The sequence below is a fragment of the Sorex fumeus genome, unplaced genomic scaffold (assembly GCF_029834395.1).
Source record: "Sorex fumeus unplaced genomic scaffold, SorFum_2.1 ptg000061l, whole genome shotgun sequence".
In the NCBI taxonomy this organism is placed as follows: domain Eukaryota; kingdom Metazoa; phylum Chordata; class Mammalia; order Eulipotyphla; family Soricidae; genus Sorex; species Sorex fumeus.
Genome location: NW_026606118.1, coordinates 13,138,401 through 13,165,511, shown reverse-complemented (window position 1 = coordinate 13,165,511; position 27,111 = coordinate 13,138,401). Strand labels below are relative to the sequence as shown.

At 47.4% G+C, this 27,111-nt stretch overlaps 1 protein-coding gene across 1 annotated transcript in view; it reads left to right on the top strand.

Annotated features, from left to right (window-relative positions):
- The window catches only part of PLEKHG1 (pleckstrin homology and RhoGEF domain containing G1), a 125,518-nt gene that overhangs the window by 66,709 nt on the left and 31,698 nt on the right, over nt 1-27,111 (top strand). Inside the window, exons 4-6 of the mRNA XM_056126018.1 lie at nt 3,972-4,041; nt 13,866-13,912; nt 20,805-20,955. Of these exons, the coding sequence (XP_055981993.1) occupies nt 3,972-4,041; nt 13,866-13,912; nt 20,805-20,955 (268 nt within the window). The remainder of the gene's footprint in view (nt 1-3,971; nt 4,042-13,865; nt 13,913-20,804; nt 20,956-27,111) is intronic.

Below are 27,111 nucleotides of genomic sequence, written 5' to 3'. Positions count from 1 at the left end.
GGTATAGTTCTGGTTCTGTGCTCTGGGAGCACTTCTTGCAGTGCTCATGGGCTCATATGCAGTGCCCAGGATCATACAAAAAGTGCCCGCAAGCAAGCAGCTAAACCTCTGCATTATCCCTTTAGCCCCCAATTTTTTTTTGAAAAGTACTAAGGACCAAAAAAGTTTGGGGTGGGGGCTGGAGTGATAGCACAGCGGGTAGGGTGTTTGCCTTGCACGCAGCCGACCCGGGTTCGATTCCCAGCATCCCATAATGGTCCCCCGAGCACCGCCAGGAGTAATTCCTGAGTGCATGAGCCAAGAATAACCCCTGTGCATCCCGGGTGTGACCCAAAAAGAAAAAAAAAAGTTGGGGGTTTTGTGTGTGTGTGTGTGTGTGTGTGTGTGTGTTTTGTTTTTGGTTTTGGTTTTTTTGGTTTTTTTTTTTGCTTTTTGGGTCACACCCGGCAATGGACATGGGGTTACTCCTGGCTCATGTACTCAGGAATTCCTCCTCGCAGTGCTCAGGGAACCATTTGGGATTCTGAGAATCGAACCCAGGTTAGCTGCGTGCAAGGCAAATGCCCTACCCGCTGTGCAATATATTGCTCTAGCCCCTTTTTTTAAAATTATTTTTTATTTATGCCCCTTTGTTTACTGTGGTAGAAATCAAAACTGAAAAGTTGTGAAATGCTCCAATATTTTGCTTTTGTTTTGTTCTCTCACTAGCACCTTTTGCATATTAGAATTTACAGTCTTAGAAACTCTTGACCGTCGGGCTTGTTAGCAGCCACTGGCCTCTCTTACCTGCTTGCTGCTCTCAATCCATCCCTAATCAGTCACGAACCCTCTGGAAAGACCCGCGTTCATTCTAACAAGAGAATGAAAGGGAAAACAGGCAATTGTATCTAACAACTTGTTCTCTGTTTGGAGTTTTTCTGTTTGGATTGTTTGTTTGTTTGTTTGTTTGTTTGAGTCATGCTTGAGGATTACTCCAAGCTTCATGTTTGGGGGTTGCTCCAGGTGGTACCCAGGGGACCGTGTGATGCTGGAGGTTGAACCCAGGGCTCCTTGAAAGCATTCACTTCAGCCCATTGGGGCATCTCCCTTCCCCATAGTATTTTTATGAAAACAGTGGCCATAGGGGCCTGCAAAAGGCATCTTAGAGGGGCTGGAGCGATAGCTCATGTGTAGGGCATTTGCCTTGCACGCAGCCAACCCAGGTTCAATCCCAACATCCCATATGGCCCTCCAAACATCACCAGGAGTAATTCCTGAGCGCAGAGCCAGAAGTAACCCCTGAGCATTGCTGGGTGTGACCCTAAAAGCAAAAAAATAAAGTTTAGTAGGTACTCAGAGAACTGATATCTAGGATTTCCATTTCCAAATTTTGCATCTGTTTTTGGAGGGGAGAGTTGCGCCACAAGAGCAGTGCTCAGGGGATACTCAAGGCTCCAGAGTTGCTCCTGGTAATGTTTAGGGGTCCCCGGGAATAGGGGGCTTGATCCCAGGACTCCGATATGCAAAGCACATGCTCCTGGTCTTTGAAGCTCTGACTTCTACCCAAAACTCAGAACAGAATTTGTTGAGATGATGATGTAAGGAAAGGATATTTGAGGTAAAGTTAAGAGAACAATATCTTAGAGCTGGAAAGATAGTGTAGCAAGTAAGGTGCTTGCCTTGCTCACAACAGTCCCGGGTTCAATCCCTGGCATCTCTTGTGGTCCCCTGAGTACCAACAAGAGTTATTCCTGAACACAGAGACAGATCAGACTAAGTCCTGAGCATAGCTAGCTGCAGCCCAAAAGTCAGCGAGAGAGAGAGCGAGAGAGAGAGAGCTATATAACACTGAAAATAATAAAAATTCAATATCAGTACATTTAGAAAGATGGAGACATATAATAGGAACAGCTGAAGAGTTAAAAATAGCTTCTGGGCAGTCAAGTATGGGAAACAGCAACAAACTATAGAATTATTAAAATTTTATTAACTACATAGCCAATTAAAAGAAGCACTCAACATGGTAAAAAACATATTAATGGAACTGGTATGGAATAGAATTTAGAAATGCATTAACGATCACACTGATAATGGTCTTCAACCCAGCAATTCCATTTATATAATTTTATCCTGCAGTAAGATCATGTTAATTATAGCATATTCATATATATTCATATATTGTGATATTATATATATTATGTAGTTACTTAAAATAATGAACCATTAAAATGACATAAAATTTAAATATATGTATAAATTTTATTTGAGAGGGGCCAGTGAGATAGTAGAAAACGTAAAGGGCTTGAGAGAAAGAGGAAAATTGTCCGCCATAGAGGCAGGGTGGGACAGGGTGTGAGGGGGAATACTGGGGACATTGGTGGAAAATGTATACTGGTGAAGAGATGGGTGTTCGATCATTGTGTGACTGAAACTCAAACATGAAAGCTTTGTAACTGTAGCTCATGGTGATTCAATAAAAATAAATTTTTTAATTAAAAGAGAGAGAGAGAGATTGGTAAAGGATTTAACTTGCCAGCATCTGGCCCTAGTTGAATATCTGAACCTCTAACCCTAACCCAGAGCTCCGCCAGAGGTCTCTCCAGAGCACAGAACAAGGAATGATCCCTGAGCACTGTTATATGTGGCCCCAACCTCCTTCCCCTCCACCCAACACACACACACACACACACACACACACACACAAACACACATACATCGGAGGAGAGATATTTTCTCTCCAGCGTTTATTTCCATATGAGCATTTTTTTTCCATATGAGCATTTTTTTTTCCATCTATAGTGTTAGATTTGTGAGTGTGATTTTTTTCCCCATCACTGAATATCTGGCTTCTAATGGACTTCAGTTTTTTTGTTGTTTGTTTTGGGGTCACAACCGACAGTGCTCACAGGTTACTCTTGACTCTGCACTCAGTGATGGAGGACCATATGGGATGCTGGGGAATGAATCCAGGAGAGTGAGTTCATACGTGTGAGCATGTGCAGACAGTGACAGACTTGTAGAAAATGTGGGACTTCTCTCTGCTTGTTTGTGGATCTTTTCCATCTGACCTTGGGACATCCCTTCCCTTAACTTTGGTTCTATGGACAGTAGTCCTCAGTGTTCCGGTGAAGAACTATTTCTTGCCAGGGAAGTGATCACACTTCTTTTTTTTTTCTTTTTGGGTCACACCTGGCGTTGCACATGGGTTACTCTTGGCTCGTGTGATATTATATATATTATGCAGTTACTTAAAATAATGATCCATTAAAATGGAGTGATAGCACAGTGGTAGGGTGTTTGCCTTGCGCACAGCCAGCCCGATTCCTCTGCCCCTCTTAGAGAGCCTGGCAAGCTACTGAGAGTATTCAATATGCCAAACACAGTAACAAGAAGTCTCACAATGGAGACGTTACTGGGCCCGCTTGAGCAAATCGATGAACAACAGGACAGACAGACAGAAAATTTAAATATATGTATAAATTTCATTTGAGAGGGGCCAGTGAGATAGTAGAAGAATTACTCCTGGCAGTGCTTGGGGGACCATATGGAATGCTGGGAATCAAATCTGGGTCGACCACGTGCAAGGCAAATGCCCTACCCACTGTGCTATCGCTCCAGCCCCTGATCACACTTCTTAGTGATATGAACTATCATCGTGAGACTGTCCACTGTCCTCCCATTGTTCATCAACTTGCTCAAGTGGTCCCAGTAGCGTCTCCATTATGAGACTTGTTGTTACTGTGTTTGGCATATCAAATATGTCACAGGTAGCTTGCTAGGCTTTACCGTGTGGGTGAGATACTCTCAGTAGCTTGTCGACTCTCCAGGAGGGGCGGAGGAATTGAACCTGGGTCAGCGGGTCAGCCACGTGCAAGGCAAATGTCCTACCGTTGTGCTATCGCTCCAGCCCCTGATCACACTTCTTGGTGATATAAACCACCATTGTGAGACTACAATCTAATATGTTCTCTGCTTGCTGTGTTTTTCATTAGTGAACTTCTACAAGATTTGGAAAACTGTGAAAACGATCCGGTGGCCATCGCAGAGTGTTTTGTGTCCAAGGTAAGTGGGTTCATTTCTTTGGGACCATCAAGATGGAGATTTCATTTTAAACTTAGCCACTAATCTCTGTGATTTGGGGTGAGTGTGTGTGTGTGTGTGTGTGTGTGTGTGTGTGTGTGTGTTTTACCAGCAAAGAAAATACAGTGTTACTGTCCTCAGTCAGTTAGAAGATCCTAATTTTGTTTGTTTGTTGTTGTTGTTGTTTCTTTTTTTTGCTTTTTGGGTCACACCCTGCAATGCACAGAGATTACTCCTGGCTCTGCACTCAGGAATTACCCCTGGCGGTGCTCAGGGGACCATATGGGATGCCAGGAATCAAACCCGGGTTGGTCGCGTGCAAGGCAAATGCCCTACCCGCTGTACTATTGCTCCAGCCCCAGAAGATCCTAATTTTGTACTTGTCCTAGAATGTATAGAATAGCTAAAAGGTTGGTATCTAACTAATCAGTAAGCCTACAGCAGCCAGAGTACAATGTTGGAAAAATAAAACATGAAAAATACAACTAACCAGTTGTAAACCTTGTTTGACTATAACTATTTTATAGATTATATATGCGCCACTGGTAGAGGCTGGATAATTATCCTTTAGGGGATAAAGAGAAGCAGAATCCACCTCCTGTATCTTAAAAAGCTGCGCTCGGGGCCAGGAATGTGGCTCAGTTGATAAAACACTCAGAGAAGGGAGCACCAAATAAAGGGTGTTGGGAGGATCCTCCCAGGATGGGAGAAGCATGCTGAAAGTAGACTATAGACCAAACACCGTTGCCACTCAGTGCCTCTCTTGCAAACCACAGAACCCAAAAGGAGAGAGAGAGAACAAAAGGGAATACCCTGCCACAGAGGCAGGGTGGGATGGGGGGACGAGGGATGGGAGGGATACTGGGACCCGTGGTGGTGGAGGATGGGCACTGGTGGAGGGATGGGTGTTCGATCATTGTATAACTGAAACCCAAGCACAAAAATTTGTAAGTCTATAACTGTACCTCATGGTGTTTCACTAATTAAATAAATAAGCTTTAAAAAAAAAACCACTCAGTTCAATCTCTAGCACTGTCCTCCCATTGTTCATTGATTTGATCAAACAGCCCACTAACATCTCTATTGTGAGACTTGTTACTGTGTTTGGAATACATCACGGGGAGCTTGCCAGGTTTTGCTGTGCGGATGAGATACTCTCGGTAGCTTGCTGAGCTCTCCAAGAAGGGCGGAGAAATCAAACCCGGGTTGGCCACGTGCAAGGCAAACGCCCTACCCACTGTGCTTTCGCTCCAGCCTAGGGAAAAAAAAAAAAAAAGGACATTCATGTTCATGCTTTTATTGGGGGGGAGGGGGAGAGAGTCAGGGAGAGGAGGTCGAAGCACTCCACAGTGCTCAGGGGCTACTCCTGACTCTATGTCCAGTGATGCCCAGGATGGAACCTGGGCCTCCCCACCGAGCTCTATCCAGCTTCTGCTTTTTCCCTTAAGCAGCACTGATGGTTCAGAAAAGTACCAGGATTCAAGGAAAACCTGTGACTTTGAAAGCCACAGTGATGGTTCCTTGCTGTAGCAGGGCTGGGGTTTGGTCCTGAGACCTACACCACAGCCCTTCCCCCCACCCCCACCCTCACCCACCGTCTCCCTGTGCTACCTATTGCCCCACTCCCAAACGTTTCTCTTAAAAATCCAACAGCTTTGGGACTGGAGCGATAGCACAGTGAGTAGGGCATTTGTCTAGCATGCGGCCAACCCAGGTTCGATTCCCAGCATTCCTTGTGGTCCCCCAAGCACCACCAGGAGTAATTCCTGAGTGCAGAGCCAGGAGTAACCTCTGTGCATCGCCAGGTGTGATCCAAAAAGCACTGTAGCACTGTTCTCCCGTTGTTCATCGATTTGCTCGAGCGGGCCCAGTAGCGTCTCCATTTTGAGACTTGTTACTGTGTTTGGCATATTTAATACGTCATGAGTAGCTTGCCAGTCTTTGCCGTGCAGGCGAGATACTCTCAATATCTTGCTGGGCTCTCCAAGAGGGGCAGAGGAATCGAACCTGGCTCGGCTGGGCCGGCCACGTGCAAGGCAAACGCCCTACTGCTCCAACAGCTTTGACTTGGAAAAAACCTCATGCAGCAATGATTTTGCAGCAGAAATGGATGTGAACTCTGCCAGGTGCTTTTCCAGAAGGGCCAAGGTTCAGGCAAAGTTCGCCTTGGGTGCTTTGGGATGGGTTCAGAATGTGCTCCTCATTCTGAGCTCCAAAGCGAAGGGAGGGCAGATGTCCTCCCAGCCTGACCTGGAGCCAAATAGTCTTCCAAAGGGCCGTTTCTTTGGCTGAAACACCCAGGCAATGGTTCTCCATCCAACTGCCACCCTTAGGGTTTTCCTGTGGCTCCTTAGAGGCATGGGCTGGGCTGGGTGTCCCGCTTTGGGACTGGGGTGAAACTGCGCGCACACAGTTCTTCTCACAGGCTGCCTGGGTCATTCTCCTAAAAGGGTCAAGCTGTGAGAAAGAGGAAAGGGAAAGAGGAGGAAAGGATCAAAGGAAGACAGGCCAAGGGTATCAGAAGATAGGGTTCGAATAACCACAGCACATAAACAACACAGAAGCTTTCGGAAACGTTGGGGGGTTTACTGGTAACTGTAATCACAAGTTGATTAAAGATGGTCCAGCATACGCTTAGCTCAGGCTTAATTATTCACATAAAAGTCTGTTTATGGGCCACGCTGCCAACTCCCCGATCTTCCTTTCATTGTAATGGTGCCAAGTTTCATTAGCCGACTCACTCGGGCGGCCCGCTCTCCCATGTCAGCCGGGAAGGGGGGAGGGCGGGTTTGTCCTGGCACGGCCTGCTTCTCACTCAGCACCCTGAGACGGAGGCGCGGGGACGCCCTCCTCACCAAGGAGTGGAAAATCGCTCTAATTGAATGGCCGCGAGAGAGAGGAGGGCGCGCCAGGCTGACTGAGGCTCCGAGCTGGGTCCCCAGGGCTCACCCGGCTGCAGCTCTGCCCTCGCCTTGGATAATCCGCCTGCCAAAGTGAAATCTTTGTGTGAGTTCTCAGCCACACATGATGACAACCAGGAGCCACAGGACCCTGCTCTGGATGGGTCAGGCGGGGCTGGCCCCAGGGGAGCTCGTAGACAAACATCTGACTTAACCTTTGCTTCCTGCCCTCACCTCCACCCCATTCACAGTCTTTTATCTCCACTGTCTATCAAGGGGATCAGGATACCCCCCACCTCGGGCAGGAGCAATAATACGGCAAGTAGGGTGCCTTGCATGCAACTAATCGGATTTGATCCCTGGTATCCCGTATGGTCTCCAACAGGAGTTGCCAGGAGTGTTTCCTGAGTGCAGAGCCAGGAGTAACCCCTGAGTATCCCTGGGTGTGACCCAAAAAGACAGAAAAAAAATACACCCCCTCTCCTTCCCTGTAGAGTGCGCACACATAAACACACACACACACACACACACACACACACGTATGCCATCTATTGAAATTATCCTCCAAACACTGATTTTAGTTATTTATATCCTTGGAGTGAATTCAAGTTACTCACATATGCTTTGCATGTTAACCCTTTGGTTGTGAGGGCCGGACAATGGCTCCAAGGGCTGGAGCATATACTTTGATCCCCAGAGCACTGAAAGGAGCAACTCTGAGCACTCAGCCAGGAGTAGCCCCTATGCACTACCTAGTGTGATACAGAAACAAGTTTCAAACTCTCTCTATTTTATAACTATGAAGCTTACTTGGGTACATTTCACAGCTATAGTCTAGGAACCTATGTTGTGTGTGTGGGACTTACGCTCAGAGGGGAAATGAGAGCCTATGGGGGAGGAAATCCTAGAGTCACAGATTTCCTCAGTCTAGTGAACATCAAGAGCTGAGTACTGTGGGCCCCGTGGCCAGCTCTGCTTGTGTTTTAGGATCTTTCATAATTAAATTTCCCATTTTTATATTCTATGAAATTGCAATTTGAAAGAGTGATAATAGCCAGAAGGGGTTGGAGCGGTAGCACAGTGGTAGGGTGTTTGCCTTGCACGCAGCCAACATGGCCAACCCGAGTTCGATTCCTCCGCCCCTCTCGAAGAGCCCGGCAAGCTACCAAGAATATCTCACCCGCACGGCAGAGCCTGGCAAGCTCCCCATGACGTATTCGATATGCCAAACACAGTAACAACAAAGTCTCCAATGGAGACGTTACTGGGCCCGCTCGAGCAAATCGATGAACAATGGGAGGGCCTTTACTTTACTTATATTATTGTTCATAATATCTTTATCATTACTCCCCCACCTTCTAAATGCTTCTGAGAAGGAATTAGATTAGCAGAAGTCCTAAGTGATGGGAATTTAAGGACTTATGAGGGGCTGCTGTTTTCTTTATAGAAAACCATTGTTTGAATAGTCAACAGAGCTTGTAGGTCTATGATTAAATATGTGTTTGATGGTACAGTAAGAATACATAGTAGAGGGGCCGGAGCAATAGTACAGTGAATACGGGGCTTACCTTGCATGCAGCAGAACTGAGTTCAATCCCCATCCCATATGGTCCCCTGAGCACATCTGAGAGTAACCCCTGAGCATCACCATATGTGGCCCAACCCCCCCCCAAGAAAACCATAGTTGGGGGGCCAGGAGATGGCTCCATGGGCTGAACACGTGCTTCATATGCAGAGACCCCACAGCCACATGATCTCTCAAGCATCAACAGGAACAACCCCTGAGCACTGCTAGGAGAGACCTTGGACCAAAGCAAAACAGCAAGTGGTTGATTTGCATCAAAACCCAAGGTGGGGGGCTGGAGCTATAGCACAGCAGGTAGGACATTTGCCTTGCATCATGCAGCTGACTAGGGTTCAATTCCCAGCATCCCATATGGTCCCCCAAGTAACACCAGGAGTAATTCCTGAGTGCATGAGCCAGGAGTAACCCCTGTGCATCGCTAGGTATGACCCAAAAAGAAAAAAAAAACCCAAGGTGAGAATAGAACAAAGTCTGGTGTCATGAAATGTGTGATTAAATGGTACCAGAGCCTCAAGGCTTTGTGGAGGAGAGACATACAGAGGGCAAGTGTCACATGTCCCATTGACCTCTTCTCATTGAGCTGGTTGTGTGGAAGTTTGATGTTGCGAGTGACCCCAAAGGTCCCCAGATTTAAGGAAATGACATTGCTCAACCCCAAGGTGAGTTCTGCAGAGGGGTTGGGGGGGGTAGGGAGAGTAGGAAACTTGGAGTGGGGAGGGTGGTGTGAGCACACCCAGAGGAAGGTCCCAGTCTGAGACTCAGCTAGGAAGACCCAGGGCCGATGCTTCACGTCTGTCTTTCCTGCCCAGGGAGCAGGGGCTGGAGGTTGCCGGGCCTTGGGGAGGAGGCTGGGAATGCAGTGCCCAGATGGGCGTGGTGACTGGCTGCTTTACAGCGACAGAGAAGCAGGTCATACTCCAGGCCCACCCCCAGTGGCTTACACTTTTTCAGGAAACATCATAAATCAAAATGTTTCCGTCTTCTAATTTTTAGAGGAGTTGGCAGCTAATGGTAGATTTGGGTTTTAAAGGACTTTGCTTGAAAAAATTGGCAGCATGAAAGTCGCCACGGCCACAAGGGAACAGGCATTCCTGTCAGGGAGATGAGAAAGGAGCACACAGGGTCCACGGAGGAGAATCTCTCTGGATCCACCAGCATTACCTCTAAATCCACCATCAGTATTGCAGCCTCCTTCTGAAGTCTCCTCCAAAGACGGAATGTCTCCCAACCAGTCGGGCTGAAAAGAGAAGACAGAGTGAAGGCACTTGCGTTGCAGGCAGCCAACCCCAACTCAAGTCCCAGCACCCCATAGGGTCACCCAAGCCCCATTCGGAGTGCTCCCTGAGCACAGAACCCAAGTATGGCTCCTAGGTGCGGCCCACCCAAAACTCACACTTATTTCTCACAATAATGTTATAACTTATAAATAAACAATATATAGAAATATACACATAGGAACAGAAGCAAACTTGAGGTTGTAGAACTATAAAATATATGGAAGCAAGCCAAACATCCTTAAACAGGAAGCCGGTTGAATCAACCATGGCTTGACCAAATAATGGAGTATGGAGTATGATCAAAGAGTAAAAGGAAATAACTGTTACTACTACTACTGCATGCAGGGAGTGAGGAGAGTAGGCAGACGTGTGGATGGTTCTGCAGTTCCTGGGTGAATCGCAATAGCTATTCACCCAGTAGTGAGAAAGTTGTTAGATGTATACAGGGGCCTGAAAGGTGGCTCATTGGTGCATGCATGTCTTTCTACATTGGATTTGTGTGTGAAACCCAGGCACCACATAGGAAAATATAAACTCTTCGTTCTATTAAATTAGAAAGCTTGGGGTGTGGATGTGTGTGTATGGTGGGGGGTGGGAGTGAACAAGCTCTCCAGGCATTTGTGATACACATTTAAGTTTGAGAATCACTGACCTAGTTTGATTGTATTTATCTGGGACTAGGGGGAAATATGCCTTTATTTTAATGTGTGTGTATGTGTGTCTGTGTTTTAAGGGTAAAGTATAAGATCACCAATTGGCTATTGAGAACCAGAAGGATGGAACAGTGGCTAGGGCACTTGCCTTGCATCCCAATCAGGGTTCAGTCACCAGCATCCCATATGGTCCCCCTGAGCCCTCCAGGAGTGATTTCTTAGTGCAGAGCCAGGAATAAGCCCTGAGTACTGCCAAGAGTGGTCAAAAAGAAAAAAGAAAACATAAAATTAGTTATGATAGAAAAGAGAAGTAATCAAGAACACAGGTATAGACGCAAGGCCTCTCTACAATGCCTATCCCTGGACAGCTAACTGTGAAATCATTTGCCTGTTTCACAAGATGACAAAACTAAAGTTTTGAGAATCAGTCTCTGAAAATTGAAAGCAAGATAAAACAATGAGCCTAATTGTGTATTTAGTTTGTAGCAGAACCACACAGAGGAAATTCTGACTGAATTTAAAATAGGCAGTGGACAAGATTGAGCAAATAGATCTTTAACTGCTTTCAGTAATGAAGTCATCTCTGGTGGTGGTTGCAGCGTTGGTCTGAAATTAAGTGTATTGTGAGAACACGTGAAGATTTATGATAGTGTCTCTGGGAATTGAAGTTGGTCAGAGAAAGAAAACATGGGACAAGAATGAGACAAATCAGAAATGGTGCAGTCTTTCACGAATGTGAATTGCAAGTTGAACTGAGAATTTATATTTAGTTTCTTTCTTGTTTGTGGGGGAGAGGTTTGGAGATCACACCCCAAAATGCTAGGGGTAACTCTTGGCTCCAAATTCAGGAATTACTCCTGGTGGTACTTGGGGGACCAATAGGGATGCTGGGGAATCAAAACCAGGTCAACTACCTGCAAGGCAAGTACATTACCTGCTGTACTGTCCTTCTGATTGGGAATTTATCTTTAAAAATCATCATATTCCGAACCTGGAGATAGTTCAGAGGGTTTGATTTGCATTCCAGAGTTCCACTTTGATCCCTAACCCTGCATGGTCCCCTGAGCACCTCTGGGAGCAATCTCTAAGTAGATCTGAGCTATCCCCTGACAATGCGAGGTGTGGCCCAATGTGTGAAATAAACCACCCCACTATATCTCTAACTCAGACAAGGTCTAAAAATAGCTAGCAACCTGATCATAAGAGAATCCCTACTGCTCAGATCGTGGATTCAAGTTCTACTTAAAACAAAATGAGAGCCAGAACTCCATGAAAGAGTAGAAGTAGGAAATGTACAAGATGGCTGGAACATCTTGTCAACCAGCAAACAAGGACGCTCCTGGAAGCTGTAGGTCAAGCTTGGAAATTTAAAAAGAGGCTCCTGCTGGCCAAATGTGAGCTCATTCCAGTCATCCATCAAAATAATGAACTGAAAGCAACTGAAACATGTTACGGGGAATGGAGAAGAGAGTTCAATAGTCTGAGCGGATGCTTTGCATGCAGGAGTGCAGGGTCAGTCCCCAGCCCGGCAGTGGGGGCCCCTGAATACCACCCGGAACAATCCCTAAACACTGAGGTGGAAGTGGCCCCAAACACTGCCAGGTATGGCCCCCCGTTCCCCAAAAAATATAATTCCATTTAAGTTGACAAGAGTTAGTAATTCGCTGGCTTTGAATGATTCCTTCTAACAGCAGTTTTAAAATCGAAAGCTTAAAAACTTGGCTTTGGAGGCTGGAGCGATAGCACAGTGGGTAGGGCATTTGCCTGGCATGCAGCCAACATGGCCCACACAGGTTCGATTCCCAGCATCCCATATGGTCCCCTGAGCACTGCCAGGAGCAATTCCTGAGTGCATGAGCCAGGAGTAACCCCTGAGCATCGCCGGGTGTGACCCAAAAAGCAAAAATAAATAAATAAATAAATAAATAAAACCTTGGCTTTGGCCCCTCACCTGTGGTGTATGTATCTCTTTCTCATAGTAGTATAAGGCAAAATTGCAAAAGATTTTGAAGCAGACAGAAATAATTTCTGGATCCCTTTAAAAAGAGGGGAAGGGATGGAATGGGAAGTGAAGGAACAGAGGGAAGGGGAGGGGACGGTGAGGGAAGGAGGAAAGGAGGGGAGAGGAAGGAAAGGAAAGGAAAAAGAGAAAAGGAAAGGCATATTTTTAGGGCCAGGGAGATAGCACAAAGGGCGAAGCATATGTCTTACATGCATAAGGCCCCGGGTTCAATCCCGAGCACCAAGCACACGTGAGCACTGCAGTCAAGTGTGTTTTGTTTTGGTGTTGTTGGGTTTTGTTTTTGTTGTTAGTTTCAGTGATTTTTTTTTTTATTGAGGCCACACCTAGTGCCATAGCCCAAGGAGGGTCCTATGCAGTCCTGAGTGCAGGGGATCAAACCCAAATTGGCCACATGCAAGGTGAGTGCCTCACCTACTGTACGATCTCTCAGGCCTTGAGATTTTTTTGGAAGTGGGGAAAGAATGAGGGCTGGAGAGATAGCGCAAAGCACTGAGGTCATTCTGTGCATGATGCAGAACTGGGTTTTATCCTCAGCAACCCATGGCACTCAAGATCCACCGGGAGAAAGCCCCAAACAGAGTTGGGATTGGTCTCTGAGAACTGCCAGCTGTACCCACACCTCCAGCTCCCCAAAAGGAAGAGTTGCAGGGCTGGAGTGATAGCACAGCGGGTAGGGTGTTTGCCTTGCACGCGGCCGACCCGGATCCGATTCCCTGCATCCGATATGGTCCCCTGAGCACCGCCAGGGGTAATTCCTGAGTGCAGAGCCAGGAGTAACACCTATGCATTGCCAGGTATGACCCAAAAAGCAAAAAAAAAAAAAAAATCATAAAAAAGGAAGAGTTGCTATTCTTTGGCAAATACTGTGAGAAGAACCAAGAGGTAGAGACCCAGAATTAGGATGTGCCTGAAGCTTACAGAGCGGCAGCTGGAGGCAGAGATGGGCAGACAGCAGGCAGAGCTGTGGAGAAAGGCCTCAAGAGTACACATGGTAGCTTCCTCGTACTTCCAGCATTTTCTTCCGATATGCTATTTAAACGCCCCATTCATATCTCTGCTGAACTGCAAATCCCCTGAAGGATGCTGAGCAGAAACCTTTTCCTCCTCTTCCCATTTTGCCTGCCGAGTCACCCCAGTGTAAGCAGCTACTCACTGTTTAGTGGTCTCCGCGGGGTTCAAGCGTAAGTGGGTTCCTGGCAGAAAACAAGGTAGATAAAGAGGCACAGAGGTTTGACCAGGGGTTGGGGAGATGGTCCCACGTGGTGAGAGAAGTACAGCCACGGGTATGGAAGATTGTTTATTATTTTGGAATGAGTGTTGATGCCCTTGCTGCCTTGCCCATTGAAGTGTCCTTCTGTTTCCTTGCAGAGTGAAGAGTTCCACATTTACACCCAGTATTGCACCAACTACCCCAGGTAAGGATGGAGGATGGGGGTCATGGGGATGGGCTCAGAGCATTGCAGACCAGTCTGGTCCATGTGGTAGAATGAGTTTCTACATAGGGCAGGGTGTGAGTACTCGAGGAAGCTGAAACTGTACTGTGACCAGAAAACAGGCGTCGAGCCATTGAGATGTGGGACTCCCAAATTAGGTGTCGATTCATTGAGATTTGGGGCTCCCCGTTGAGCAGTATGAAGAAAAAAGAAAATCATGGAAGACTCTGAAAGAGACCCAAAGAACTGCTTGCGGTCTTTCCAGGGGGAACTGAGTGACCCGCCTGTGTTTGGCATAAGTCTTGCCATGAATCCTTTTCTCCCCGGAGCCGTGTAGCAGAGAACCCAGAGAGCATTTGCAGTGAATTTCTGGAAAGAAGAGGCAGCTGTGCTGCCCAAGTATGAATGTGACATGGTTTGGTTGTTGTTCATTTGTTTAGGGACCATGCAGGCTGTGCTTGGGTCTTCCTCCTAGCTCTGAGTTCAGGAATCAGCCATGGTGGGGCTTGGGGGACCATGTGTGTTCTGGGGATCAAACTCGAGTCAGGCTGCATGCAAGGCAAGTACCTTACCCACTGTACTATCGCTCCGGCTCATAACGTTTTATGGAATTTTGAGATAGGACAGGTAAGATTCACTTAGCTGAGGACAGAGGGTTTGCTCTCTTAGCTTTGCCTGTAGCGGCAAGAGGACAGTTTTAAGGACAATATATTGGTTTTGGTAATATAGACTGAAATCCCTGGGCCATGGTTGGAATTTCTTTTTCCTCCCCAACATAGATATTGTCCATACTGGTTCCTCAGCCAGCGCTGGGCAGAATGCTGTTGTACCGAACTTCCACAGCAGTGCGGAGTTTTTAAGGGTTGAGACATGGAGCTCCAGAAAGTCTTATCCACACCCTGCCCTGTGCCCATCATTTGCCTGAAGTCATTGAGGCTCATTAAAGCTTGAGCCACTCACTCTACACGGTCCTCATGATGGATGCATGACCCTGCTAGGATTTGAACAGAAATTTCCCCCACTGGAGATTTCATGCTCCAACATCTTCACTGAGTTGCTCTGGCTTTGGGATGCCCACAACTGCCCTTGTGACCTCCCACTCTCTGTTCACTCTCTGGTTTCCCACCAAATCCACCAGACTTTGCATTGTTATCTTAGGGCACAGCCAAAAGGAGCGACACATTCAGTGGCCAGTCTGATAGGGACCTGTCCCTAAGGATACAGAGCCTAGTGGACCCATCGGGAAGGGAAGTCAGTGGCTGATTGATGACGTGTCCCCAAGCTCAGCCTGAGCACTGCTGGGTTGGATGCAAATATGGAAAGCCAGAGAGACTCAGCTGACTCAGCCAAATAGCTCCCAGTGAGGCCTTCAGTCTCAAAGTCATGGTTGGATCTTCCACTGCAGTGATTGATTCGTTCCCTGGCCAACCATGTACCTTCCTGAAAAGCCAAACCAAAGCCATGTCCAGGTCCCCATCTCAGGTCCCGTTGTCCGCACCTGGAGACCCAGCCAGCACTCGACTAGCGTTTCCCAAAGTGGGTGACAAGACCCCTCTCATGGGCACTACCATGACCCAGGGGGGACAGTAGAAATCTCAGGGGAGTTGGGGGGCCTTTTTTTGTTTATTCCCTTCCAGGTAGATTTGCAAGGCAGCATTGAGTGACTATTTTTGTTTGTTGGTTTTTGTTTTTGTTTTTCTAAAAAGCAGTAGGTGGAATAAATGTGCGCACTGCCAGTTCAGACTGTTTGGCTTAAGCAACACTGTTCTCTCCTGAAAGTGTTGCCCCCTCTACATGGAAGATACCTGGAAACTATGGGTGTCCAACTAAATCCCCTGGACTGGAAACTTGAAAGGCATGTTCACACCACACTGTAATTCAGAAAAAGCACAAATTCCGCCCTCAGCTTCCCCATCAACCCTTCTGTGGGGAAGGGAAAAACATTCAAACTCAGCCAAACTCACAAGATGCAGGCCCTATGTGAGAGGATCCCAGCCATTTGAGGGGGACTTGGGGGGCTGGCATCTGCAGACATCTCATTCCACATATGTCACAGGAAGAAATCACTTCTGAATGATGTTTGTGGGATGTTTGTGTCCATATTTTTCTTACTGAATGATAAGAAAGGAGATTAGGTAAGGTATAAAAGGGAATTTTTTAAAATGCACCAGGGGCTGGAGTGATAGCACAGCAGGTAGGGTGTTTGCCTTGCACACGGCCGACCTGGGTTCGATTCCCAGCATCCCATATGGTCCCCCGAGCACTGCCAGGAGTGATTCCTGAGTGCAGAGCCAGGAATAAACCCTGAACATCACTGGGTTTGACCCAAAAAGCAAAAAATAGAATAGAATAGAATTAAAAATGCACCAAATAGGGGCTGGAGCCATAGCACAACGGGTAGGGCGTTTACCTTGCACACAGCCGACCCGGGTTCGATTCCCAGCATCCCATATGGTCCCCTGAGCACTGCCAGGGGTAATTCCTGAGAACAGAACCAGGAGTAACCCCTGCGCATCGCCAGGTGTGACCCTAAAAGCAAAAAAAAAAAAAATGCACCAAATAGTAGGAATGGGAGTTGGAACATTATACGACTGAAATCTAATCATAAACAACTTTGAAACTATGAAAAAATAAAAAGTATTGGATCCAAAAAAAAAGTGACCCAAATAGAGGTAGTGTTTTGTGTCATGGGATTATTTTTAAGAGACCGTCATGCATTGAGCAAGGTTTCAAGCCTAGGATACATTGGTAGAAAATCGGAACTAATAGCCCTGGCCTTCTAGCAGTTGATAATCTGTTTTTGTTGGTTTGTGCAGGGGCCATGTCTGGCAGGGCCCAGGGACGCCATGCTAAGTGTTCATTCTTAGAAGACCATGTAGTTCCAGGCATTGAACCCCAGCCTCTAACACACAAGAGAGTGTGCTCAAGCCCAACTGAGTTATCCTATCTCCAGCCCCAGTTAATCATTTTTTGAGGGTCAGTGCAAAATTAAATACAGTAATGAAGGGCTGGAGCGATAGTACAGTGTGTAGGGCATTTGCCTTGCACTTGGCTGACCCATGTTCTATTCCCAGCATCCCATATGGTCTCCTGAGCTCTACCAGGAGTAATTCCTGAGTGCATGAACCAGGAGTAACTCCTGTGCAATGCCAGGTGTGACCCAAAACGCAAAACAAAAAAAAAAATGCAGTAATGAAGCGAAGCATTAAGGAGCATGCCACCAGGGCCCTAGAGATAGTACAGCAGATAAGGCTCTCGCCTTGCACACAGCAGACCCGGGTTCCATCCCCAGCACGCCCTCAGGTCTCCTGAGCACCACCAGGAGCGATCCCTGAGCACAGCCGGGCGTCTTTCTCCGGTCCAGAAACAACATAAAAAGGAGCATTAAACCAAAAACTACAAATCAGTGTGAAGCGAGTGAGCTTGCTCGAGAAATGAGTCATTCTTATGGCAGCCGCATCTTATTACACTGCACCAGAAGCTAAAACACCGTAGGTGCTGTCACCGTGGGCCCCAGTGAGGAGAACTAAGGACAGTTTCCTGGAGGAAGTCCTTTGTTTTGTTCTGTTCTGTTTTGAGCCTTACTTTGAAGCAGCAAAAAAACTTGTCGCGGGAGTTTCCGGCCCCTTTTCCAGACAAGCAGACCTGGCTGGTTTCTTGCCCAACTCTGTGGTTTTAATCTTCATGTTGAAAAATCTCCATGCCCAGAGAGATAGTACCAGAGCTCACGGGGCTCGCCTTGCACGCAGCCAGTCCTGGGTAGACTCGGAGACTTGGTATAGTCCCCTGAGCACTGCTGAGTAGCCTCTGAGCACAGAGCCAGGAGTAATCCCTGCATCCAGCCTGGTGTAGGCAGAAAACTGAAACAAAACAAATCTCCTGGTCTCCATGAAGCGTCTCTCGGGGCTTCCTCTGCACTGTTGTCACCAGTCAAGACAGCAGGTGGTTGAGCTGATAGCCTCTGCCACCTAGGGCATGACTGGTCAGGAATGTGCCCTGCTCACTGAACACAAACACCAGCCCCCCTGCCCCTCCACACCCCACAGCTGGGAGTGACAAGCCTGCTAGGGGTCTCTACCCTCTGGGTATCCCAGAGTCCCCCAGGAATGTGGAACCTCAGGTATCCGGAGTTTTCAGCTGGCCGTTGTTATCCTTGGACAAGAGCTCAAGCCTTGAGGTGGTGGGAGGGCCATGGAGGAACTAGTTCTGTGTCTGAAGAACCTAGAAAAGTGTGAGTGGGTGTAACTCCACAACGGGAAACGTGCCTTGCATGTGCAAAGCCTTGGGACCAATCCCTGGCATGAGGGGAAAGGAAACAATGACATAATGACAGATCAGGGTCCCAGAATTATTGAATGGTCCCCTGAGCACTGCAGGAAATGACCTCCGAGCACTGCCAGGTGTAGCCTCCAAAAATAAACCAAAAAAAAGGGGGGGGGGGGGGAGAAAAGAACTTAGAAACATTCCTCAGCATCCTGGTGAAGATTTCTTCTGAAACCTGGATTTATGGGGCTAATAACCCCATTTGGAGAGATAATTCTCAAAATAGATGAGCATAAGGGGATTCTAGAACCTTCTTTGTAAGGCCCCTGTTTCATTTCCTTCCAAGGAGTTTCAGTTTATTGTTTGATTCTATCCGATTTTCCAAATTGACTCTAGAAACATACTAGTGACCTAGAGAAAGAGGGGCTGAAATTCCTTTCCCTACTTCCAAGTTGCAAAAATGTGAGATTCTAACTTTTACATATGTGTGACACCAGGAGCCTGGTAGCTTGCAGTGTGTTGTCTGAGATCTGAGCATGGCCTTGACCATTCCACCACGTGCTGGGGCAGGGAGAGTGGCCGCAGTTCCCACGTGAGAGGCCTGCCTTTTCCCATCCACCAGAGACTCCTTCCTTCCAAAACTGTCTTCAAAGCAGGAGGACCGCTCGAAAGCTGAAAGGAATCTGCACTGAGATTCTCAAAGAAAAGTTAGTGTGTGCTAAGGCATCTATAGTATCTTTAAGATAACCAACAGAAGGGGCTGGAGCAATAGCACAGCAGGTAAGGCTTTTGCCTTGAATGCAGTCGACCCAGGTTCGATTCCCAGCATCCCATATGGTCCCCTGAGCACTGCCAGGGGTAATTCCTGAGTGCAGAGCCAGGAGTAATGCACAGGTGTGATCCAAAAAGTCAAGAAAAAGATAACCAACAAAGGGTCGGAGAGATAGTACGGGGGTCAAGGTGCTTGCCTTACATGTGGCCAATTCCCTGAGCACTGGTGGGACTGGCCCCTAATTGAGCATTGCCCCGGGAATCGGCCAAAAGTCAACCCCCAATGCATTATTGATCAACAGAGGGGTGGTAAATGCCCAATACAGGATTGGATTTGTTGGAAAGAAGAATCCCCTTTCCTAAGTACCAGCGTGCCCATCCTTGCAGTCTTATTCATGAACAAAGAATACAATCGTGTGGTTTGACCACTGCACAAAGATGGCCAGATAGGTTCCCAGGGAAGCCTAATGATCCTCAAAGAGGGAGAAATGTGCAACTTTAAAGTTAAATGTTGGGGCTGGAGTGATAGTACAGTGCATAGAGCATTTGCTTTGCATGCGGCCGACCCGAGTTCAATCCCCAGCATCCCATATGGTCCCCCCAGCACCACCAGGAGTAATTCCTGAGTATGCAGCCAGGAGTAACCCCTATGCATCACTGGGTATGACCCAAAAAGCAAAAAATTAAAAATTTAAAAAGTTACAGGCCGGAGCAATAGTACAGAGGGTAGGGCATTTGCCTTGCACGTGGCCAACCCGGGTTCAATCCCCGGCATCTCATATGGTCCCCCCACACCGCCAGGAGTAATTCCTGAGTGCAGAGCCAGGAGTAACCCCTGAGCATCGCTGGGTATGACCCAAAAAGAAAAAAAATAATAATAATAAAGTTACATATCCCCATAGGCCCGAGGACAGTGTAGTTAGTAGAGCGCTAGCCTTGCACACAGCTGATCTGGGTTCTTTCCCTAGCTTCATGTGTGGTTCCCTGAGCACTGCTAGGAGTGATCCTTGACCACTACAAGGTCTCCCTTCCCCCACTAAAAAAAAGAACTGAAGCTACATGTCCCATGCTAGAACATTATTATAGTAAAGTAAAGTAAGTAAAGGCCCTCCCGTTGATCATCGATGTGCTCGAGCGGACCCAGTAACGTCTCCATTGGAGACTTTGTTGTTAGTGTGTCTGGCATATCGAATACTCTCAGTAGCTTGCTGGGCTCTCTGAGAGGGGCGGAGGAATCGAACTCGGGTCGGCCATGTTGGCTGCGTGCAAGGCAGACGCCCTACCCGCTGTGCTATCGGGCCAACCTTTGCCAATTTGTGCAGAGGCATCCTAATGTAGGTGCAATAAAACTGGGTTTAGGATGTTTAAAATGTGAATCTGGGCTACAGAGATGGTACAAGAAGTTAGAGTGCTTGCCTGGCATACGGCTGATCCAGGTCCAATCCCCAACACCACTTATCGTCCCCTGAGCACTGCCGAGAGAGGTCCCAGAGCACAGAGCCAGAACTAAGCCCTGAGCATCTACCAGGTGTAATCCAAAAGCAAAAACAGTTTGGGAACAAAAACAAACAAGTGAACGCCCATGTTCAGCATTGCTGTTTTGATAAAGAATACGTTTTCTGGGGCTGGAGCAATAGCACAGCGGGTAGGGCATTTGCCTTGCACGCAGCCAACATGGCTGACACAGGTTCGATTCCCAGCATCCCATATGGTTCCCTGAGCACCGCCAGGAGCAATTCCTGAGTGCATGATCCAGGAGTAACCCCTGAGCATCGCCGGGTGTGACCCAAAAAGCAAAAAAATAAAAAATAAAAAAAAATAATACATTTTCTTCCTGCAGCTCGGTAGCTGTGTTAACCGAATGCATGAGGAACAAGATGCTGGCCAAATTCTTCAGGGAACGTCAGGAAACTCTGAAGCACTCTCTTCCCCTGGGGTCGTATCTTCTGAAACCCGTCCAGCGGATTCTCAAGTATCACCTCCTCTTGCATGTAAGTTTGCAGGGGGTGGGGGTGCGGGGAGTGGGTGTGTTTATATTAAGTTTAGGGGAGGAAATATCAGAAAAATCTGGGGACATATGGAAACGTTTTCCACCCTCATTCTTTACAACTGACTAATCTGCTTTGAGGAATTAAAGGCCTTTCTAGGCTAAGCCCGCGGCCCCATTGACAACCACCAAGTACAAAGGCTCGTTTTTCGCAGATTCGGATCGGATTTTGGACTACCTCACCCTGGTCGGTGAGAATTGCAGGCAGGGAACTCTCCTAATGAAAACCAGATTGGGCATGTTTTCATTCCCCCAGAGCTGAGTCTGTGGGCTGCCAGAGAAAGGGAGAGGGAACTGTCTCTCAGTCAGAAGCTAACATTCGCTGAGTCAGAGGAAGGGGCTCAGAAGGGAAGAGACAGGTGGGCAGCCTGCAGAGAGTTCTCTGAGCAGGATGTCTCTGCTCCTGGTTCGGGTGGGGACTAGGGACCGGGTGGAACAAAGGGCCTCCCACATGCAAGATACAGGCTCCACCATCTACACCCAGTTGGAGTCGGACTTTCTTTCCTGCCTTTCCTACGGTTTGTAGGAAACAAGCAGGCGTTAGAGACGAAGGTACACCCTCCTCTTGCGGGCCTAAAAGGAGGGAAAGAGAGAGAGTGCCTGCCACAGAGGCAGCTGGGTGTGGGAGGGGGGAAGGAGGGAACCTGGGGACACTAGTGGTGGGAAATGTTCACTGGAGGGGGCTGGAGCAATAGCACAGCGGGGAGGACGTTTACCTTACATGCGGGCGATCCGGGTTCGATTCCCAGCATCCCATATGGTCCCCTGAGCACCGCCAGGAGTAATTCCTGAGTGCAGAGCCAGGAGTAGCCCCTGAGCATCACCGGGTGTGACCCAAAAAGAAAAAAAAGTTCACTGGTGGAGGGATGGGTGATGGAACATTATAGAACTGAAACGCAATCATGAGCAGCTTTGTAACTGTTGTGTATCTCACAGTGACTCAAAAAAAAAAAAGTTTAAATTTAAAAAATGAAGTGTATAATTTAATCCAATCGGCCAGGTGCAAGGCAAACACCCTACCCGCAATATTCTTATGATCCCTGAGCACAAAGTCAGGAGTAAATATGTGCACTGTCAGGTCTGGCCCACACACAAAAAAAATCTAAATAAAATAAGATAAAATGTCTGATTTTAGGGTCTGGAGAAATAGCCCAATAGGCCAGCATACGTACTTGGCCTGCGAGAAGCCGGAGCTCAGCACCCTGCACCCCATAATTCTTCAAGCACAGAACCAAGAGTAGCCCTCAGACGTTACTGGATATGCCCCTTAAAGTTTTCAATTTACCATGAGTAAATGAAGAAGGTGCCTGTTCAGTTTTTGTTTGGTTTGAGGGCCACACGCAGCAGTGTGTCTACTCCTGCCTCTCCTCGGCTATTTCTCCAGCCCCCACGGTACCTATTTTATATACCTGGGGATGGAGCCGGGGGGTAGTACAGCGGGTAGGGCATTAGCCTCGCACACCTCCGACCCAGGTTTGATCCCTGACATCCCATACAGTACCCCAAGCATCACCAGGAGTGATTCCTGAATGCAGAGCCATGTGTGGCCCAAAGCATCTCTGGGTGGGGCCTAAACCTTCCTGATCCTTCCTGTCCCACCAAAGAAAGTTATATAACTGGGGTTGTTTACAGAAGGATTGTTGGCAGGGTCTGGAGAGATGATGGTACAGTAGCATGGATAGGGTGCTTGCCTTGCATCTGCCAACCCTGATTTGATCCCCAGCCCTGCGGTTCCATAAGCCCCATCAGATGTGAGCCCTAAGTCCTGAGCCAGGAGTATATGCTCTGAGCAGCACTCCTCAGGGGTCACCAGTGAAAACCATCTCAGAACCTGATCAGGCCAGCATCCACCACAAACCCCAGAGCTCGGGGCACCAGATCTGTGGCATCAGGAGCATGGTGCAGGGGCTGAGCACTATGAGGGCCACCTTGGTGGAAAGAGACAGGAGAGCTTACTCTTGGGGACCCTGGGGTGAGGCCACTAGTCCCATGGGGGACCAGGGTTGCTCCACGGTCACGACCTTCTCATCCCCCCAGATGTCTCCTAATACAATGCAACCGGGGAGGATTTCAGCACAGGCTGATACGGAAGAATGAGAAACTATTTTCTTGCTGCCACTCAAAGCAGTTTTTGCTATTCCATTTGATTTGAGTATACCTTCTAGAGGGCTGGAGCAATAGCACAGCAGTAGGGCGTTTGCCTTGCATGCAGCCAATACGGCCGACCCGAGTTCGATTCCTCTGCCCCTCTCGGAGAGCCCGGCAAGCTACCGAGAGTATCTCGCCCACACGGCAAAGCCTGGCAAGCTACCCGTGATGTATTCGATATGCCAAACACAGTAACAAAATGGAGACGTTACTGGACCCGCTCGAGCAAATCGATGAACAACGGGAGGACCATGACCGTGATACCTTCTAGAACATTCCCAACATCTCAACACTGTGCAAAGAGCCCAACTCCCAAGTCTATTTATTGATGGCAAAGATTGTCTCTCAGAAGGCTGGAGAGATAGGGCATTTGTCTTCCATGTGGCCAGCTCGGGTTCAATCTCCAGCATCTCATATGGTCCCCCAAGTTCCACTGGAAGTAATTCCTGAGTGCAGAGCCAGGAGGAACCCCTAAGCATTGTCAGATATGGCCTGAACACACACACACACACACACACACACACACACACACACACACACACACATATGCACAAATTGCCTCTCAGACTCCGAAAATAAAATAGTTTTCAAAACATTCTCTGATGCTCTGCACTTTTCCTGGGAGGGGTGAATTCAGTGATGGAGTTCCCTGGACTGAGTGTGGATGGAGAAGTTTAATGGAAAGTTCTTTTCCAGTTACAGCTAGTGGGAGAATCTGAATTTTTGTAAAAGCAAATAATGAAAAAGCGTGACTATACAATAATAAACTGATCTTTATTAGTCATGCTATCACATTCAACCTCCTTCCTGTATAACTGAACAGTGATACACAATAATGTCATAGGAATGTTCTAAGACACTGCAATATCTTCTTTCACTGCTGTTGTTTTAAGAAGATATAGCTTCAAGACTGGAGCGATAGTACAGCAGGTAGGGCATTTGCCTTGCACACAGCCGACTTGGGTTTGATTCCCAGCATCCCATATGGTCCCTCGAGCACTACCAGGAATGAAACAGTTGATTTCCTGAGTGCAGAGCCAGGAGTAACCCCTGTGCATCGTCAGGTGTGACCCAAAACAAAAAAGCAAAAAAAAAAAAGAGAGAGAGAGAGAGAGAGAGAAGGTATAGCTTCAATTTAATGAGCACTGCTGATCACTCAGCTCTCTAAGTCGATAAAGAATTAAAGGAGGGGAGCTGGAGCAATAGCACAGTGGGTAGGGCATTTGCTTTGCATGCGGGCCAACCTGGGTTCGATTCCCAGCATCCCATAGGGTCCCCTGAGTACCGCCAGGTGTAATTCCTGAGTGCAGAGCCAGGAGTAACCCCTGTGCATGGCCAGGTATAACCCAAAAAGAAAAAAAAATTAAAGGGACTAGATAGATGCTCTCGGAGAGCCTGGCAAGCTACCGAGAGTATTTGATATGCCAGACACAGTAACAACAAAGTCTCCAATGGAGACGTTACTGGGCCCGCTCGAGCAAATTGACGATCAACGGGAGGGCCTTTACCTTTACCTAGATAGATGCTATCCTTCCACTCCTTAAAATGAAAGACACAAGCTAGAGGGGCTGGAGCAATAGCACAGCGGTAGGGCGTTTGCCTTGCACACAACCAACCTAGGTTCGATTCCCAGCATCCCATATGGTCCCCCGACCACCGCCAGGAGTCATTCCTGAATGCATGAACCAGGAGTAACTCCTGTGCATCACCGGGTGTGACCCAAAAAGCAAAAAAAAAAAAAAAGATACAAGCCAGAGAGATGACTCAAAGATCCTTTGCATGTGGAATCCCTCCCTTTGGTTGCCAGCACTTCTATCCTTCTGAGAATCTCTGGGCATATCTCCTGAGCACCATGCCAGGTGTAGCCATGAAGCAAGGTGCCTCTGGGGTAGGGCCCAAAGCAAACAATAAAATAAATGCCACTTTATTGACTTGCCACTGGGTTGCAACACTGAGTTTCTGGAATTTGGCTTCCTTTTCCCCCTGCTGTGTGTTATCTACAACTGCTTTATTCTCTTGACCATTCTGGACACTGTCCAGTGCTAAAGGCTGCTGCAAATACTTTCGAGCGTCAGAGAATAAGAGCCGTGAGAACTTTCTCAACACTAGACTTGAGCAAACTTCTTTGGGGCCTTAAAGTCTTACTACTTTTTTTTTACTTCTTTATGGGGGTGGGGGGGATCACCTGGTGATGCATAGGAGTCCAAAAACAAAACCAAAATCAAAAAACTTAGGCAGGATGGCCTTTTTTAAATGTTTTTTGTTTGTTTGGGTTTTTGGGTCACACCCTGTGACGCACAGGGCTTACTCCTGGCTCATGCACTCAGGAATTACTTCTGGCAGTGTTTGGGAGACCATATGGGATGCTGGGAATCAAATCTGGGTCAAACCCGGCACGGCTGTATGCAAGGCAAATGCCCTACCCTCCATGCTATCGTTCCAGCCCCGACTACATTTTTTTTAATGACCTTGGCTAATGCAGTCTCTAGCTCAGAGAGTTCACCCACAGCTCAACCTAAAATGTGCATTCCCTATCCACTCTGGAGAAACCCACTGTCCCTCTTGAACATCCAACTTCCTCCCTTCCTCATTTATCTCTAAATAAAGCTTTATGCTTTTTTTAAAAAAAAATGATTTTCTTGCTACAGAGGTACTTTTTAAGCACCACGATCATGATCATCCTGTTGTTCATCGATTGCCTCGAGCAAGCACCAGTAACATCTCCTTCATCCTAGCCCTGAGATTCTAAAAAGTGCCACATTCAAGGCTCTTTCAGGGTTAGGAGAATGAGACCTATCATTGTTACTGGTATTTGGCATATTGGGTATGCCATGGCAAGTTTGCCAGGCTCTGCCATGTTGGCAGGTTACATTCGGTAGCCTGCCAGGTTGTCCAAAGCAAGAATGATATAATGAGATGTCGCGCGGCCACAAATGCGGCCGCACACTTCCGGGAGCTGGGTTTTATAGTCTCTGGGTCTTGGCCGTTGATGGGATCCCACGTTGATGGGATTATGCTTTTTAAACATAATAACCACTGTTATCTTTTTTTCTTGCAAGCATATTTATTAGAATTGATTTCTCAAAGAATGTTCAGTTAAGAAATAGAGTTGAACAATTTGAATAATTACAATGGACATGGCCACCAGTCCTATAAGTCATTTACTTATGATTATATTTTAGCTAACAGGATTACAGTAGTGTTAACATTGATGGTTATGACGGACAGTTACTGAAACTTTACCCTCACCAAATACCCAAACCCCTCCACCCCTGCCATTATGCTGCTTCTAATCCCCACTTCCTTCCCCACCCTCCCTTCCCACTGCTGGGTAATCTGGGTTTTGTAATCCATCACTGTGATTTTGAGTCTATTACACATGTAAGTCTTGTGTGAGACTATTTTCTTCTTCTCTGGTTAAAAAATAAGTACATTTTCTGATGGGCTGGAGTGATAGCACAGCAGGTAGGGCATTTGCCTTACAAGTGGCCAACATGGCCAACCCGAGTTCGATTCCTCCGCCCCTCTTGGAGAGCCTAGCAAGCTACCGAGAGCATCTCACCTGCGCGGCAAAGCCTGGCAAGCTACCCATGACGTATTCAATATGCCAAATACAGTAACAATTGTCACAATGGAGACGTTACTGGGCCCGCTTAAGCAAATCAATGAACAACGGGAGGACATGGCATTTTCTGACTTGGAAAATGGCACTGGTGGTGCTGAAATTATATCGCGTGGGCAAACAGGCAGCTGGGAAACCTCCAGCCATAATGGTAATTCTCATTCTGGTTACATTAACGCTTAATATCTCAGTGAGATGCATGGCTGGTTTGCCTGCGTTTACCTTCCTTGACTTAAAATCTTAACCCATTTCCCCTAGTTCTGGTTTTATACCTGGTCTGCCATTTTGTGGCTGGTCTTTCTCTTAAGTTATCTCAGCATCTTAAGAAAT